The sequence below is a fragment of the Melospiza melodia genome, chromosome 1 (genome assembly GCF_035770615.1).
Source record: "Melospiza melodia melodia isolate bMelMel2 chromosome 1, bMelMel2.pri, whole genome shotgun sequence".
Taxonomy (NCBI): Eukaryota; Metazoa; Chordata; class Aves; order Passeriformes; family Passerellidae; genus Melospiza; species Melospiza melodia.
Genome location: NC_086194.1, coordinates 14,531,898 through 14,551,027, shown reverse-complemented (window position 1 = coordinate 14,551,027; position 19,130 = coordinate 14,531,898). Strand labels below are relative to the sequence as shown.

Sequence of the window (19,130 nt, the reverse complement as noted above, 5' to 3'; positions counted from 1 at the left end):
CCTGTTGCTCTTCCCCTTGAGATCCCACACTAAAGTCACAGTGAATAATTTGACACTGTTATTGCCATGGCAACACCTTGATGTCATGCATACACAGAATCATGATTGACATTCCTGCAGTAACCAACAAAATGAGAAATGAGGGGAGGAAGGAGAAAACCAGACTCAACTCCAATACTAATGGGGGAAACAGAGGATTATTGGCACTGTAAATATTGCTTTATTCATAAATCTGCCTTCTGTCATTTTCCACCATGCCAGCATTCCTGTGAAGGGCTCCCATCAGACCCCAAAACACAGAAAAAAATGCAGAGGGGTTTCCGAACACCCGCCTGGATTTGGCCAGATTGCAGTGGGTGTCCTCCTGACAGTGCTGTCCTTGGGCAAAGAACTCCATGCTACAGAAAAGAAGATTTTTGCCACTGAGGTTAGTCTTAAAAATATGCCTCTTAAATGTCATAGGTGTGCCCTAAAATAACACAACACATTAAACAATGTGGGTTTTGCCTCTGAGGACAGCCTTCAGGTGCTCAGATGGTCTGTATACTTTTCTCTTCTTTCTTTCTCTTTTCTTTTTCTTTTCTTTTCTCTTTTCTTTCTCTTTTCTCTTTTCTTTCTTTTCTTTTCTTTTCTTTTCTTTTCTTTTCTTTTCTTTTCTTTTCTTTTCTTTTCTTTTCTTTTCTTTTCTTTTCTTTTCTTTTCTTTTCTTTTCTTTTCTTTTCTTTTCTTTTCTTTTCTTTTTTCTCTTTCCCCTTCCCTCTTCTCTTCTCTTCTCTTCTCTTCTCTTCTCTTCTCTTCTCTTCTCTTCTCTTCTCTTCTCTTCTCTTCTCTTCTCTTCTCTTCTCTTCTCTTCTCTTCTCTGGATCACACACACACATAAACCATTAAGAATAGTATAAAACAACATCTGTTGGGAATTTTTTGAACTCAATATCTGCAGCAGTTTTCATAGGGGTCTACAGGCAATACCAAGACAAGGATGGAAACAGCCTTTTATTCTAAATTTCATATGTACAAGGAAAGCCATTTTACACAGTTTTGTAAATTCTGTGTAAAAAAGCTACTGTCATCCAACGTCACTGTGCTTACAGTAAAAACTTTTAAACATGGAGTACATTATTAACAACAAAAACTGTTAACAAACAGGCATAAAAGACACAGATATGTGTGCTGATATTTCACATACATTCTAGAAATGAGTTGGCGCAAAAATAAAATGTGCCAGTAAAAAAAAATAGGCTTTTTTTTTTTAATCACGCAATACATGATTTTTTTTGTTGCTTTCTCTCCTTTTTTTACACAATATGCTGAGATCCATTCTCAAGCCTTTTCACATCAGGATTTGCAGGCACTTCAGCAACCCAGCTATATTTTTTACAATACATGAAGTTCAGACCAACAAACAGAAAAACAGCTGCTGCAAAAGAAATTCTCATATCCCATATGCACATTCAAATATTACTCTCTGCTAGAGCAATCATTTTCTTAGTAATTTTTGGATACTGACATGTTTTCAGGATGATGTGTAACAGCTTTTCTTCATTTATCTCTCATTCATGTACTTAAAGGTTTCTTTTTAATGTAGCATCACGATGTAACAATATGGTATATGGAAGCACAAAGGAAATTGTCCACAAAGATTCACAATGTCTAAAAAGAGGGAACTGTTCTCTTTACAGGTATTTGATCCAAAGAAAAACTTTGATTTCCTCTGCTCTTACTTGGAGCTATCTCCAAAATTTGTCCAAAGACTACTGTGTACTAGATGAGCTGACACGACACCCTCCCTAGTTCTTTTCCCAGATACAAATGTCATATGACCAAATTAATTTAGAAGCAAAGCAAAGCAGAACTCAATTGCATGTGTGTTCATAATTTCCCATCTTTAATAAAATAGTGAAATATACTTATCAAAGGCTTCTCTGTGTCTGTATAAATAATCTCTCTCCAGTTATTTCATTTGTAATGGACTGTGCATTAAGATTATAAGGCAATTGGAACAGGATTCTCAGGATAACTGAAAGCTTAATATTGTTTTCCTCATGAGTCAGGATAAAGGCTTTTTTAATAAGCTCAGAGTGGGGAGAGAGAGAAAAAAAAGAGTGCGTATGTGCATAATAGAAGAAGGATAGTTTTTCAGCATATAGACACTTAAATATTGATCAACAAAGACTGGTAATGACTCCACCATAAAACATATCAGAACTCCAACTGCAATTCAGAGTAGAGCTCAGCCTTATCCACTCAAGAGCGATATGTACACCTCCTTCTGACCCGAGAGAAATAATACAGGACATGTCAATGCTTCCTTCAACCTCAAATTCATTAATTTTATGCCACGTTTTATGGTGTAATAAGTCACTGCAAAGTAAAACACATTACAACAAATCCTAGCAAAAAGCCATTGACAGCTACAGGACTGGTCTACAGAACTGGGAAGGCAGGGACAGCGCTGCTCACATCCACTATGATTGTCAAATGGTGGAATGCCCTTCCATGGATTCAACACTTGGGACAGAACGGCAAAGACGTAAGGCCCACCAATGCTTTGCCCAGATTTCCAAAGGCACTGAAATAGAAAACGGATATATTCCTTAGTACCATCAGCGTAAAAAGTTTTCAAAATAGAAGTCTTTATATGAAAATGTTCCTTATTGCATGGTAAGTTGATCCTCCTTTTCTTCACCTCAGGAGTAGAACGGTCTTCCCTTTTCTGGTGTTTGCAATCTGTTCAGCCTCGCTACCTGAGATGGTGAAGGCGGTACATCTTGTCTGAAAGGACCTTTTGCAGGGGCATAATTAGGGTCCTGAATTTTCTTATACGAGTCATAGTTGCTAGGCCCTTCAGAAGAAGTTTTTTTTTTCAGTTGTTGTTCTTTCCGCCTCTGCTCTTGACGGAGCAGTTCTTGTGTTTCTAGCATCACCCTGGCATTAAAGCCATGTCCCCCCATGTAGCCATTCCTTGATCCCTGGTAGCTGGAATATCTGGGATTTTCCTTCGCAGTCTGGAACCCTTCTCCAGGGGAATAATTCTGCTCCCAGGAGTCTTGAGATACAGAACTGGCATTTTTCCTGCTTTGCCTGAAAAGAAAAATGAAAAAGGTTTTTAAGACAAATGTTCTGGTTCACCTTTGACTGTTATTGACAACAATCACTGGAAAGAAAACTTCTGCCATGCCATCAGCTTTTGCCCAGAGATGGCATTCGCTAGAAGTCACTTTCTAGAGTTCTCTTCTGCCCCAAAATGATTTCTTGTCTCTTTTGTTGGGAGAACAATTCCTAGACAGCTGAACTATATTTCTAGGCCTCTGCAGGAGGAATATGCCATGAAAACCCATCCAGCTACAATTACCCTCATGTTCTCAAGAAAAGTGTTACAATTCAGTTGCAGATTAAGAAAGACCATAGGTGTTTCTGTGCTCCCTAAAAATGCAGGTAACAGCCAGCCATTGTAAAGTCACTCATGAAAAATTGACACCTGATTATTTAATCAAGTGCAACAGGCAGATCCTTAAAACACCTGCCCTAACACTGCACAAGTCAGAAGGTAAAGCCCATTACTGAGAGGTAGTTCCAGTTTCTTCCTCCCATGTCCAGAACTAAGGATTTTGTGCTATAAGGAGTGTTTCCCAGTCTGCTATAGCTTTCATAAAAGAAGAGGCAGAGATAACATTTTTTACTCATTTTTTGGCTCCAGGGAGTAGATAAATAGGCCAAATACACACAGGAATTACAAATTCTTATCTCTTTTCACAATAAATCACCACATTATTTTGAAGACAGATTATGGTTTTGAAATAACTTTAATTTACTATCAAACTGCTAGATGCTTGTATGAATTTAAAATAAGATTCGTGGTGATAAAGTAAAACAATTTTGTGCTGCAGCAAAAGAGATACCCACTTTGAGATTAAAATTAGAGTATGAGAATCAAGCAATAAAATAAAATATATTGCGACATAAATCAATAAGAAAATAATTTAGTTGTTTATATATGGCTTGGTTTTTCATGTCATCACATATGACAGTGTGGCCTCATCCAAAGAATATGCAGTGGAGAGACAGGAGAACTGGAAAATTTTTCTACCATTACTAAAAGTAAAAAGTCACCTAATGTTTTTGCAATCTTCCTTCTACATGTATAATTTGAAAATTACCATATCTACCTTATTTCATAACTGATTCTGAGGCCTCTGGATGAAAAATATTATGCAAGATGAATGTGAATTATTGTAGAAAAAGTTACAACATAATGTAAATTCTTACAAAATTTTTATAGCTGTTATTGGTAATCTCATATCCAACTTTGCCAAAGCAACAATGCTTCTGAGTCATGTTTTATCACTCCCTGGAACAAGAGTAAATTGAACGAACCTCTGTAGGCTACGAAACTGTCAGGTTCCTGATCTAGAGCAAGATAAATTTTAAGTAATACAAAATTAACATGGAGTCAAACCTTGCTCTTACAGTTTCACATGGGACAAGAGGATGACTAGTTGAACTAATTTAATTTGCTGACTGTTTTCTGGTACTTGTTCAAAATTAGTTGGCACACTTTCCCTGTCTTTCTGGGAAGTTCCTTTAAAATTGACTCAAGAGTTTATTTGCCTTCAGTACTAAAGATCTGAATGTGCAAAGGGGAAAAAATAGGAGGCTCCTCGAGAATTCACAGGATGAAAGGCAACAACGCTCAAGAATGAAGCCAGTGTACAAACTTCAATCCTTACAAAATCATGCTTGCAACACTGAGTTTTCAGAGTAACAGTAGGATTTTTTAAAGATCAGTCACAGTGTAGGAACAGTGTGCAAAGCTGGAGAACTCAATGCCCCAGGTTGTTATAGGAGTACTGTGGTATTTGCAGTGCTGAACGTTAGCCCTGCAGTTCTGTCTGCTCTCAGCACAGCAGAAACACCCAGAGAGTTCACACTAATCCATTAAATTATCATTAATTACACAGTAACGTGTATTGCTAGATTGCTAGCCATTTCTCATGTTGAAAACCACCTTGAGTAAAGTTCTCAGTAACTCTTTTCAAAACAAGTATTTCTATGAGCTGTTCTATGATCTATTTTTCATATTTCTTGTTGATTAATTTTCTTGTAGATTAATTTTCACCTTAGAGTTTTTAATTTCTGCCACTGAACAGCACTGCAACTGATTCCAACTTTTAAATGCTACCAGCCATTGTGAACAGGGGAAACAAGTTTTAAGCATAATAGTTTTAAAACTATAAATTAACATGGTTGAGTGGGGCTAGCATAACTGAAAGAGAATTTCTTAGGAGAAACAATATGACATTAATAGGTGTGGTCAGTTCCAAAGGAAGGCAGAGATAAAAAGAAGAGAGGATATAAAGATTTTCAAGATGAGAAACTAACGATCTCAGAAAACACAGGAACTTTACATTTCTCTTTCCCACCTTCCAAACTTAACAGAAAAAAATTTACACTGAAAGGTGTTAAAGCATTTGAAAATCTGAAACTGTTTTATTTTCAAAGATACTGCTAAGATAAGAGTTCATGGCTAGATAACTTTGCTATAAGGCTTATATTTGTTTCCAAAAAAAGAGTTAGACCTGGTAAAACATATCTTGTCAAAACAGTTTTTTTTTTCCACACCATTTCCACACAAGTCATGAAAAATAATACAGCCTTATTTGAAAGCAATTTGACACCAAGCTCTGGTGTAAATTATTCTCCATTCAACCATTGCTGATATTTCAAAATGCAAAGACTATTTGCATAATGCTTAACTATGAGAGTTAATTTGTAATACAAGCTGGCTAAACTTCTATTAATTCTTAAAATAAATATCAAGGAAAAGCCATTTTGCCCAAACAACTAGTCCTTTAAAACACCTACTATTTTAAAAAAACATAGCTTTGTTTACACAAAAAAATCAATTAATTTTCAGCATTCTATATCTATTAAAAAATGTATATATGCAGACTTGAAGACCTTTGGTTTCCTGGGTGATTTTTGCAGTTCCATGTTTTTCTGTTGGAGGTCTTGAAATTTTTTTCCCCTTTTAATTTTTTTGCATAGTAACATCTCAAAGATAGAATTTCTACCCAGTAAGGAATTAGGCAAGAGAAAAAAAAATCATCTGACATATCAAAATGGGACACCTCATGTCATGCTCAGGAGACTTTTGTAATTGCAGAAAATTAAACTGGATGGTGTCCCACAAAGAATAGGTTTGTTTAAATATTTCAATTCTATTGGGTGCTGAATGTCATCAAATTCCCCTGAAATCAGCTCTGAAGAAATTCTCTGAAGCAATTCTCAGCTACCACATGCTCTCACTTAAGAAATTCTATGCCTCTTCCACAGCGAATACATTCCACCTGACATCAATGCTGAACAAAAGTGTCTGCACAAAGTCTGACATTTTCCACCACAAATGAAATTAGCTGCAGGCTCCTAGGCACAGAGAGCTTTGGGGGTTCCCATACCTGGGCAAGGAGCTGTACTGGCGCTGGGCTTGCTGGAAACTCTCCCGTTCCTCCTGCCGCTGCCGCTGCATTTGCACCTCCACTGACACGGAGTGCCGGCCGCTCTGTGAGTATGTCTTGGTGTTTGGCTGCAAAACAAAATGAAAGTGTCTTAAACAAAGCAGGAAAACACCCACAAAAGAGCTATCATTTAAGTTGCTATTGTACAAATACAGGGATACTTGTTTTAACATGCAGTTTAAGCAGCCCTTGCACAATAATTAGGGTAAATTCTGACCCGTAACAGTGGCCTGTGCTACAAATTCTGTTTCTGAGATGCATGAGCAAAGAATCATCCAGAATGAGTTATGCTTGTACGACAACACTGTAATTTAAATTAAGTCAGCGAAACAGATTTTCAGACTGTAAGATAGCCAAGCCATGTTAATGCCAAGTTCTACACCCCCCTAAGGATTGGAGGGAGGAAGGAGCACAGCAGCTCCTGTGAACCTCACCAAACCACTCAAGTGATGCTCTGCCTTAGTGGAACCATCCTACTTTTCAGTTGGCCCAAAGACTGGGAAAACATTTTCTGGTTTAATATGATCAAATAGATAAATTCAGCAAGTCTCTTGTGGTCAAGGAGGACTCCTGTATCTCTGAGTAGGATCTTGATGAGGTGACAATTTGAAACGTTGAAGCCAATACTAAAAGCAAGTGAAAATGGGTGGTCTTTCTGGGAATAGAGAGTATTACATATCTGACAGAATGGCTGGATTCAAACTTTGGACCATGGAAAAGTTTACTTTTGTAGAGATACCTATCACTTTCTTCAGATTTTGTGATTTCATTTTGGAAAATAAAGTGTCACAAAAATCAAAGAATGCTATGGGCTTTTCTTGTTGTTTTACTAATAAGGTTTTGTCTACAAAGAAACAGAGCGTTATTTTTTTTCTCCTTAAAATTACCAGTACTATTCAAAATATGTAAGTTTAAATATGGGGAAGTCAGGGAACATAACCCCTTGTCTGAGCCTGGGACTGAAAGAGCTTGTCTCAGACTTACTTTTAAAAGCATGTTTTGCCTTTTTATCTCTGCTTTTCCTCAAAACAAACATCTCTTGTTTTTTTTTCCATTATAATTTCTGCAGCAGAAAGAGATGGCTCACAAATATATGCAAGAGAAAAAAGATTTCCAAAAGCTTTGCACACAGAAGACAAGTTTTAGAAACTAGAGTTGTCATTTGTGTCTGACTATAGTCCTGCACCTGCAGGTAGCCAGAAACAACAAGTTTTAAACAGGTGTACAACTTTTAGAAATTTGTTGTCAATGAGAAGGCACTTCAGTCAGAGCATCAGTCTCAGTTCAGAATTTAACAGATACAATTTGCCCATTATAAGAAGATTACTGCATGATAGAATCAGAATGTGAAAGTACAGACTTGGAATAACAGTGAACTCATTTAAGGGAATCCTGAATGTAACAGTAATGTGTATTTCAGAACAGGTTACTTTTTACTCTAGAAACAGCATTTTTTACTTTACTTTACTTTTTACTTTAGAAACAGCATTTCTAATGAAAAAATGCTTTAGGAATGGTGATAAGAAGCAACAAACTGAGAAAACAGAATCATGTGTTAGCCTTGTGGGAAATTTTCTTAGAGATGAATAAGCTGTACATATGTATGTCCAAACCAACAACCCCCACAGAGATTTCCCACTATATTAAACAAGGGCTACACATACAGAGCAGCATTTCAGTTATTGCATATGTCAACATTTCTAACTTTCTTGACTTTATTGAGAGTCTTCTGACATTTGGTATTTTATTGAAGGGCTCAGCTTATGGAAGGGAGTGATTACCTGAAAATCATAGGGTTTATTTGTGAATTCTCTCCTGTGTGGTTATAAGCAGCTTACAGCAAACCAGAGGGAAACTCAGAAGTTCCCATATCAACTTCCCCATAAAGAATAAAAACATTTAAACTAAGATTTTACAGCCAATCTCCTAATTTCATGGGTTTCACTTCAACAACATTGGAAAGCTTGCAGCTACATTATGTCATATGTGAGAAAGTAGTTATCACAGATAAGACATGAAATCAAAATTGCTTCTCTTTATTTGAAAACAGTTTCACTTTTTTCAGTTGGCTGTAAATATAATGGATTAAAGAATTTGACAGCACAGAGAATGGTTAAATCACCAAAAGGTGGAGATAGGATTGAGCTGCTGCTCAGTTTAGGTTTATACAGGACAATAAAATGCATCACCTAGAAAGCACACACACACGTGTGGAGAGATGAAGTTACCACAAAAGCCTGCAGTAAAGTGACAGAGGCTGTGAAAGTCCTAATGCAGTATGAATGGACTAAGATCAAAATGTAACTTCAGAGATATTTCTTTTTAATGCACCGAGGAACCAATGGTTCAATAGAGGCAGGAGCTGTCACTCCTGTCTGCCTGCTGTAGTGCATGGCCAGAGTGACAGGATCTGAGGAGTCAGGTCTGGATTCTCTGCAGTTCAGAAAGAATTTCATCTAATGGACGACATTTATAATTTGATGGGTCTAAAGGCAAACATCTCAAATCCATTATCTGATTTACTGAAGGTATGCCCTGTTAAACTAAGGGGATTTGCAATACTTAGCTAATCTGGAAAGGACATAAATTTAGTCTGAATGTTGTTCACATCTACAATAAGCTGTTCATATAATTGAATCTATTATCTCATTTCCAAAAATATGTCAATGAGACACAAAAATCCTCCCTTTGTATGCAATCATAAATTCCATATCATAACATATATACACATAGACAAGTACATTCAACCATCTTATTAATGAAAAAGCAGTTCTTTCAAAACTTTTCATTCAAAACCTCAGTGATACTATTGTGAATGCCCTTGATATATGGTTATGATGCTATAAAGACTTCCATTTGGAAGTCTTTTATATTCCATTTTGGACCCTTCACTTGCTCAGTAAAACACAAATCTCCATACAGTGATATAACTTTTCAATGTGCTGTTGGTTAAAGGAACTGAACAAAAAATATTTATACAATAAGTAGCTTTACTCTTCAAAAACAAATTGGTAATTTTGTCTCAGTTCTCATACTATGCTTTTCTACAGATATATTTTAATAAAATCCATTCCTAAACATATATATCTATATAAATACCCAGTTCATTTATGTTTAGCATAAAATGGAGAAATTTAAGAAAAAGAATGTTGCACTATTTTCAGACCTTTCAACAGAGCAAAAAAATGTGTACAAGGAACACACGTAACACAGTAATTATAACACTGATATCAACACAAGGCTAAGTACAATTATAACAACCTGAAGCCATCCAACAAAGCTGGCAACAGCTCGGTCCTCACAGAACAGATTGATAAGAACTCTGGCCTTGCTTGCAATGAGATGTATGACAAGCACTGACCTTTTAAATTAGGATGTGGTCAAGGCCACAATAACAATCAAGGCTGAGTTATACAAATAAATGTATGTTCATGTCTTCCACAATACATTTAAGTGGCAATGATAGTGCATTCAGCATTGTTAAACAATATTCAGGACATAATACTGTGCTTTAAGATAGATGAAATTACACAGCTCTCTTCCCAAAGATGCATTAATTTAAAACCAGGACTGCAAAGTTTAAAGTTTCTACCTTCTTATTTTATGCAAACAAAGTTTTTTGTTATATGTTCTGTTACAGAGAGTAGATCTGTAACAGAACATGAAACCCTCATGCCTCAAGTTGCAGTGACCATTATCAGCAGCGTAGGGCAAGATATTTTAGGGACAAAGGTCCCTCCTCTCTTTTCCTACCTATCCCTTTCCCTATCCCTATCCCAAGCTGCTCACACAGCTTCTGTCCCTGCACTGTGGCATTTGTACCCACACAGGGTAGTGCTGTGTGGTGGCAGCAGGGATCCCTCAGGAATGGCACAGACCAAAGCTGCCACTGAATTACAGAGAGGAGATCATGGGGCCATCCAGGGCTTTCCAGGAGACCCAACCAGTTCAGGTGACAGGAGATCTGCCAGTGGCAGTGACACACCCATCTGACAGCCTAGAGCCACAGGGACAAGCTGGGAAAAGTGCTTACTCAGTCACAGAACTCTTTGGGTTGATAAAGAAATAGTTAACTAAAGGAGCAAGTCCATTAGTATGTTCCCAGTTATTACAAAACCTCACTATTTTATTAAAATAAATGCACTAATTTTTTCCCCCTAGATTAAGCTCTGTGTTTAATCAAGAAGTTTCAAGTTCACCTGGGAACCTGGCAGGCACACGGCCCCCCAAAAGTCTGTGGTTCTCATAGTGCAGCACTAATTAGAAATAGATAAGATTAAATGACCTTGCCTGCTTTATGTGTAAGTGTACTTGGCACAGAAGACAGACAATCCAGTAACTGTGTATATCAAAATTCAGAATGATAAAAAACATTCAGTGTCTCGGGGATATGTCCTTGAAAACTATTTTTACTTCCATCTTTGTGTTTATGTTGCTATGGTGAACAGAACATATAGCAGCATGTCTTTTAAAAACTGCCAACAGGTGCATGTATTAACTCAAGCAACATGTAATAAGAAAATCACATCCTTTTCTGTACCTTTCTGTGGTGTATATGTAGGAAGCTGAGCAGAATGGAACAATGATTTCTGTTCTCTATTAGGAACAGCAGAAGGAAAATCTTCAGTATGGCAAAAACAAACCACTAAGCCTTGAAATTCTACTTGAGGTATTTGTGCTCACTGTGAGCTATAAATATGCTTTTTTACTAACTAAAATGGCTTAATTTCATTTTAAAATCTTATATCTTCATTTTTTAATTTCAAATATATCAGTAGATAAAAGCTAGTGGGTAAAAAAGTTAAAAATAAAAAAAAAAGTTAAAGTTAGAGCCTAAACCTTAGCAAAAATTGCTGGTATTTTATTAAATCCTTTGCAGATTTGATATATAAAATGGATATTAACTGCACAGGTAAAGAGAAATTACCTGTGGATACACTTTCCTAAAAGTTAATATAATAATAATTTTGGTTTTCTGTCTGAAAGAGATTGTGAGATAGGAGAAACTGCAATTTAGCTTCTAAGGTTTTTGTCTACTGCAATACTCCGTTAGATATTGCCTAATATCTTGCATAAAATATCCTAAAATAGATGCTTGAAATGGATTAATAATAGAAAGAATTATTACAATACTTCTCTTTCTCACTAATATGTTGAGTAATTCTACATAATTTACAGACTGATATAAACTTTACAATGTTTGTTTTGAATAAAGTCTGCTATTCATTTTTTCAGGTAATATTAAAATGCTATGGTCAAAGTTATAGCAATAAAAATGTTTCCTGAAGAATCTTAGACTATTTAGAATTTAGTAAGCTTTGAGAAGGTCAAGGACTTGACTAGAGGGATAAGAAATAAGTATATTAAACAGAATAAAAAGATTTTTTTTTTCTATAGAGACAAGACCTACACAACAACAAACAGTAGAAAATAGCCAAGCAGAAAAAAACCCCAGCCCTTCTGAGCCTTTAGTTATCAAGCCATGTATAAATATATTATTAGGACTCCTGGAGTCTTTCCTCTATGAAAATCATATAACTATTTACTTTTCACAAATTTGTCCATGTAATTAAAGCTATACTCAGCCAAGTCAGGTAGTGTCTATATTATGACCTACTTAGCTGCTATCTTTAGAAAATCAAGCACATTTTCATTTGACTCATAAATATTTAAAGTACATTTGGCTTAGCTGCTCTCTCAACACCAGATTTTTCCTGTCATTTAAATAGATCCAGGACGACTGGAGATGAATGTATTTGTGAATGGAATTTGCCACCTCTCATTTTCAGCACCAATTATTGTATTGAATATGATGAAATAAAGCACCAACTTTTGTCCCTCAAGCATCTTTGTGGACTTTTTTGGATCACTGGTGTGCTTCCACAAGCAGGACTGGCAAGCAGCTGTAGTGTTTTCCATGGATTTAAAATGCTCTTTTTTTAAATTGGATTGTTCACTCCCATGGCATTTAGGGCTTCAGAGCTGTGGTTTTGTTATTGAAGGGGTGGGTGTGTCTGTTAATCAAGATGTGACTAGGCAGAAATACAAGATGTGGAACAAATTACAACCAAGTCCCCCGAAGTCTGGAACTGGTACCAGGTAAGCCTCAGCAGACCTAACACAATCCAGAAAAGCACAGAAAACACAGGCTCAGCTTTGGTACAAAACAGAAAAATCAGCCCCAAAAGAATACTCATTGGTATAAAAGTGTCATAGCAACATCAAGGGCCTTAAATACTAGCAGACACACTGTAATTCCATGCAATTCTGCATGTCCAGATACACATTTCTGCACTTTGACTGGAATTAACACCAGCAGGATTAAAATGGATTAATTAAATTTTATGTTATTTTTATCTTTTTTTTTCCATGCAACATCAGGCCTATAGTATTGCCCTTGAAAGCCTCTTGTACCTCACTTTTTGAAGCACAAACACATAAAAAGCACCACATAAAAGAAAAAAAAGAAAAGCTATGATGCCTGAGAAAGTCATCTTAAAATAAACAAATGCAAAAATCTTTTCCATAAAGCTTTGGCTCAGCTTACAGAACCAGTGAATTTTAGACATGGCTGGATGTTGCAACACTTAGGCAGTTATTTAAACCCTAACAGTGTGTCATTCAAATGGCCTTGAGCAGAAATGTTATGCTGCTTAATAGACAGCGTCGTCTCATTCCAGCACTATCACTTTTTGTGTCTGTTCAGCTGCCTGATGCTGTTGAACACTCACAGGCAGTCAAGTACTTTGTTTACTGGCAGGACAAACATAGTAGGGCAGAAAGTCCAGTGCTGTTGCATTGCTCAAGTACAGAGAAATGACCTTCACCTGGTCCCTCAGCAGGGAGGGATGGGCAGGCACCCACAGGTACCACTCAGAGCCGCTTGTGCTCCATGGAATGGGATCTGCCTCCCACCCAGGGAGGAGGCTGAAGGTATCTGCCACAGGTAACTGGACTCCTGTGTCACAGGGCATTAATAATCTGGGAGGAATTGGAGTTGCTGAGGTTTACAGGACCATTTTTATAATATATTAGTGGGTTTCTGAGGCATTGAGCTCTTCTGAATATCCTCAGAGCTGCCAGATTTCCATCAGCATCCATTACTTCCACTGCAAACTCCATTCCTTAAAGTAACCAACAGTCCTCTATCACATCAGCACTTCACTCTCTGTCCTCAACCATCCCATAAACTTGGTAAAGAGAAATGCAAACTACTTATCACCTCATAGCACACACTTCTCCAAGGATGGGCTTTTCCTCTCTTTCTATCCAAACCAGGTCAGAGTTGGCTGCTGCCTTGGGGCTCAGAGGCTTCTCTGTATGCAAAGCCTTTTGCTTATGCAGGCTGCACAACCCATCTCCCTCAGGTGAAAACTCTCTTTTCAACAATGGCCCGTGTACAGTTGCACTTTGCTGTGGTTTGGAACCAACAGCTCACAGATGGAGAGGACTGAAAACACACTGATGAATGTATCTAAGTATTTTCCTACACATGTATTATAAACCAATTCTGCATTTTTTTTTGTGTCATCGGTATTTAATAACACCTCTGGATCTGTTTTGAGAGGTTGTCTCAAGAAAGTCCATCATTTTAGACTAACATGTTAAAGTAGTACAACACACTCCTTAAAAAAGAGGATATGGCTCTTTAAAACTGAAATAACTGTGAAGTGCTGAAATGGATGAGATCATTGCTTTATCCTTTCCAAGCATTGTGATCTTGAAAGGCTGGAGTACATGATGGAAAAATAAAATTACAAGTCAAATAGAACTCTGGGCAACTTTTTTTAAGGTACTTATCTAAAATAAAACATTTGGTCACCTTTGTATTTAACAACAGAGCAGCTCCTACAAAAGCAACAATAAGCTTCAGAACTAATATTAATACATTAAGCTGAATTAGTCACTTTGAGCTCATTTGCATGATCTGTAGAAGGGGAGTAAACAGAGAGATAACATTTGTTTGAATAAGAGAAAATAGAAAGGTCAATGTTCTGACCCAGAATTTAGGAAATTATTCCATTCCTAAGGTAATCAGTCTGTCATCCAAATAATTCTCTTCTCATTCATTACAAGAAAGTATAATAAAAGCCAAGCTGACTGTCTAGAGTTGCTATGGCATTTAGATATACAACAATTTGGCCCATGACCTCCAGTAGTTAAATTCTCAAGTCTTTAAGAGTGCAAGCTTTTCTCATACACAGTTTTCCCAAGAATGTTGCTGAAATCTCTCATTTGGAAACCAAACTGTAGCTGATTTGGGTAACAGAAGGTATCAACTACACCCACCCCCAACCTACCCCAAATGGCTAAACTCCCTGTGATGAGCTAGCGCATTGTCTCCCCCACCTCAAACTGAAAGCATCTGCTCATAAAAACAAATTTCTATTATTTATTCCATTTCAGAGGAAGTTAGATGTTTTCTAATACAAGAAAAGAGAAGCCTATATCCTGATACTGTTGTTCCCAGTGACTTCATACACAGACATGGTGGCTCTTTGGCTATTCTCACCTCAGTGTGCATGGCAATGCTGAGCAACAATAACTCAAACTCACCACCCTCACCTGCTTCAGAGGAAGCTGTGAGAGATTCTACTGCTGTCATCACACAGTTCCCACTTTTTTGGGAACACGAACAAGTTGTTCGCTGTCTTTATCATGGAATTTTCAACAAAATTACAGGTTTTGCCTCATATTTAAAGGATCCTAATTTAGGACATGTAATTGATTAAAAAGCAGCACTAATTCATTCAATTATGTTAATCAAGATAAGCACAAGTATTTAAATAATTGTATCACATTACTGGATCAGTTGAATAGGATTGAAAAGATCAATTAGGACATATATCTCAATACAGAACTGTCTCAGCTAATGTAAGTGTCAGAGTGGTGCTACTGTAAAGGAGGCTCATCTCTCTTTTACTGTGAAAAGACATAGTTCTGCCTTTATGAAAATAACTAAATACAGTGATATTGCTTCAGAGAAAATAGCATTTACAAGGTTACATCTTCCATTATTTATTGCTAGTATGTATTTTATTCTGGTTTTCCTTGAAACTTTCAGATCAATAGGTACTGCCTTTGATACTAATCCAAGCAGTAACTCCCAGAGTCAAGGGTCTAACCACGGAGCAAATAATGCTGTCTGCACCCATGACAGATGGCTGAAGAAGTTTAGAACTGAAGTAAACATCAATGAACCAAAGCTGGGGATCACAGCAAGGGCAGAAGCACGGAGGCAGAGCACCCTGCCTCCCTTCTGGCGTGCTCCCAACCCACCCAGGAGGAGCAGGAGTGAGCCGGGCGTCCCAGCCCCGGCAGGCCCTGCACACTCACCCAGGGCTGCTCGAAGCTGTACGTGCGCCTCCTGTCCTCCACGTCCTCGTCCTGCTTGGCCTGCTGGAACTCCTGGCGCAGGCGCTGTATCCGGTCGTGGTTGTTGGGGGTCGATCTGTTGCTGAAACAGGAAGGGTGGAAATGATCAATATACTTGGGAACTGCCACCTGTGACTGGGTGTAAAAATAATTTACAAGTCCAAAGATCTTCAGTTTTTTTTAAAAGATTATTAATGCTGTTTGTCTAATAAAGAAATTTCAGATGTTGCAAGGACAAGAAAAATAAGAATATTCCTAAAAATTATCATAAGCTGTTGGCACCTTTTCAGTATATGTCACTCCTAGAGAATGAAGAAGAATAGATACAGTAGTGTCAGACTTAACATAAAGGGAAATTAAAAGTCCTAATGATCTCTGCTACTGAATAAACAAGAAAGATACTTTTCCCTGATCAATAAACTGTAGTACTATCCGATCTTTATTCACATCAAATTAATTACAGTGTCTGGAGGCTCTACCTGTATAAAATTTGGTTATTTTCCCCAATCAATAAGAGCCTGTCATCCCTTAGTTCTGTTTTTAACAAGTCTTTTAAATTGATCAGTCTGAAAGCATTAAAAGGCTTGGGGGCCACTAAAAAGCCATCCATTTGACAGGGCCATAGGCAGGAATGGATCTGGGCAGCAGATGAGAGCTGGCTTCACTTGGCCCCACAGACACTGGTGGCTGGGGAGGGCCCAGTCCCAGAGGTACTGACACAAACCAGCACACCCAGGACCTTCAATCCTTCAAACACATCAATTTTTCCACAATACCCAGAAATCCACACTCCTCGGTGCAGGTGTACATGAAACCATGTGCATGTAATGAAATATGCACAGGAATGGCTTATTTCATGGAGAAGGGGGAAAGTGGGTATTTATTAATCTTGTTGACATTTTTCCAGCTGTGCAGCTCCCACCTGACCCCACAACCCCACTCTTTCAAACACGTTAATGTGGGAGCCACAGAGAGCCTGACAAACAAATATGCTGTATCAAGACTAACCAGAAGCATTTTCATCTATTCTTGTGGGCTTCTTGTACCCTGCATTTCATTGTTTATTTCAAAAGAGCTGATGAGGAATGGACATCTATTACTTTGTTTCAAAAGAGAAATCTGCAGGGAGACAATGGAAAGCAATTCCATAGATTTCCTTTCTTAGACACAGGGTACAATAAAACACAGTGAATTTATATCCTGTATCTCATTTCGTATGAAAAGAGACAATTCTAGACCCCATTTGTGACTGTTTTCCATGTCTTTTGGGACTGGTAGGTGCAGGGGATTGGAGGTTGTAGATGTTTGAGACATTACCTCCCACTCTTTTCAGAGCCAATAAATAGAGTTTATCAGTGCTTGGTTGGCCAGACAGAAAAATTAGTATGGTTCTGGCAAAGGCTAAGTTTTGAAGTGGTTTGGGTTGATTTATTTTTAAAATTTATTTGAAACCAAAGGCAGAGAAAAGGAAGGAATATAGAGAAGTGTTTTCTTTCATGCTTTTTTAAAAGCCAAATGGGAGCTTTAGGAAATGCTTTATCTGTAGGGTAAGTCAATTTCTATGTGCAAATTACCATTTTGAAAAGTACAGTTAAAAGAAAGCTTAATTTAGAACAGGTGGAAATGAAATACTGGTATTTTCAAGATTTCCACTTCATTGTAGGTGTGTTGCTAATTTTATTTCCTTAATTCAACTTCATTTTGTGAAACAGCTTATCTCCATTTACAGTTTTATTTTATGTAAATTTATTCCTTATTGTCAAATTCTGCCTAGCTTTACTATACAACCACTTGTTTTTTTCCCATGCATTGCTATACACTTCACATTTTAAAGGGATTAATCACAATCCAATATAAGACAAGACACTTTTAAATGGTCTGTTAAATGGTCTGTTGATTTTTAAAACTGTTATTGTTAATCCAACAAACAAGTAGGCCACTGCTTTCCACAGACAGGTGTTTCCTATATGATAAATTGCACTTAAAAAGCAAAAATATAGTAAATACTGAAATCTCAGGCATAAGAATATGTTTGAAAGAGAAAAGCCATTGAATTTCTTGCAAAAATTACTAGAAAAAATGCCATCCATGGATACCTTGTGGTACTCAAGATGATGGGTAAACCATCAGGGTTCCATAACCAAGGCTTTTTCAGATTTTAGGGACCACAGTGCAGAAGTGACCCTGAAGCAGTTTACCCAATGGCAGACAGAAGGTGAACTCCAAAGCACTGCACTAAACCTTGTGCACTATCAGGGTACACTGCACCAGCCCCAGAATGGGCTGCTGGAAGGGTTGTTACAGACCTGAGATCTTCTGCACATTTTGTGATATTTATTCATTAAAACAACTACCTTATCAGAGGAACAGCAAGAAAATAAATGCATAGTGTCCATGCCATGAAGCCAAAATGTGTCTTTTCCCAAACAGCAAATGCATGAACTTGACACCCTGCAGACACTGCAGAGAGGAGTAACAAAGGACAAGGAGGACCCTGGGATTTATGATCAACTTCTCTCCAGACCTAAGGACTTATTTTAATGCCAAAGAAACCCTTACAAAAAAGTGAAAAGAAAAAAGAAGTCATGCTGATTTAAGAAAAGTTATTCAAACTTATTAAAGGTTTGATAATGGCAGAGAAGATAAATCTTTTAACATAATATTTCTATTTTATCTGAAAAGCAAGGGACATGACTCAGATTTAGAAAATTGCAAAAGAAGTGAATTATAAAAAGAACTATTTCACATAAGAAAAAAGAGCAAAATTAGAAAAAAAGGCATTTCTGTACTAGGATGCAGGCTGCAGGTGTTCTTGCGACTTAAATTCCCATTGTGGGTGTATGGGGAAAGTCCTCAAAAGTTCAATTAAATGTACCATGTTTTGTTTGAGCCCTTCATTCAAATACACTGAAGATCTGAAGGCAGATCCAACTCAAAGAATTGAGGACTACTAGCAGGAAGGAAGGAGTTTACCTTGAAATACATCCAATATTTATTGAAGATTTAACCTATGCTAGCTTTAAAATTTTTAGCAAAACTGGAATTACAGCTCTCTACAGTAACCACAGCTTGCCCAGACAGCCTTCCCTTATGCCTACTTAATAACAGGATGGCTGTGCATTTACAGAAGACAATTAGCACCTCCTAGCATCAGATACCAGTGATGTTCTTCTATCAAAGTGCTCTCAATGTTAAATATTCTTAAAATAAATAAAATTCAAGGAAAGGCTTTTAGGGCCA

The 19,130-nt window shown here is 37.3% G+C and overlaps 1 protein-coding gene across 13 annotated transcripts in view; it reads right to left on the bottom strand.

The window, feature by feature from the left end:
- Positions 1–978: 978 nt before the first annotated feature.
- PARD3 (par-3 family cell polarity regulator) overlaps positions 979–19,130 on the bottom strand; it is a 444,307-nt gene continuing 426,155 nt past the window's right edge. For all 13 annotated transcript variants that reach the window (XM_063148480.1, XM_063148541.1, XM_063148508.1 and 10 more), the window contains 3 exons: positions 15,852–15,972; positions 6,456–6,583; positions 979–3,081 (listed from right to left, as the gene is read on the bottom strand). In XM_063148480.1, coding sequence (XP_063004550.1) covers positions 2,688–3,081; positions 6,456–6,583; positions 15,852–15,972 — 643 coding nt within the window. In that variant the 3' untranslated portion in view covers positions 979–2,687. The remainder of the gene's footprint in view (positions 3,082–6,455; positions 6,584–15,851; positions 15,973–19,130) is intronic.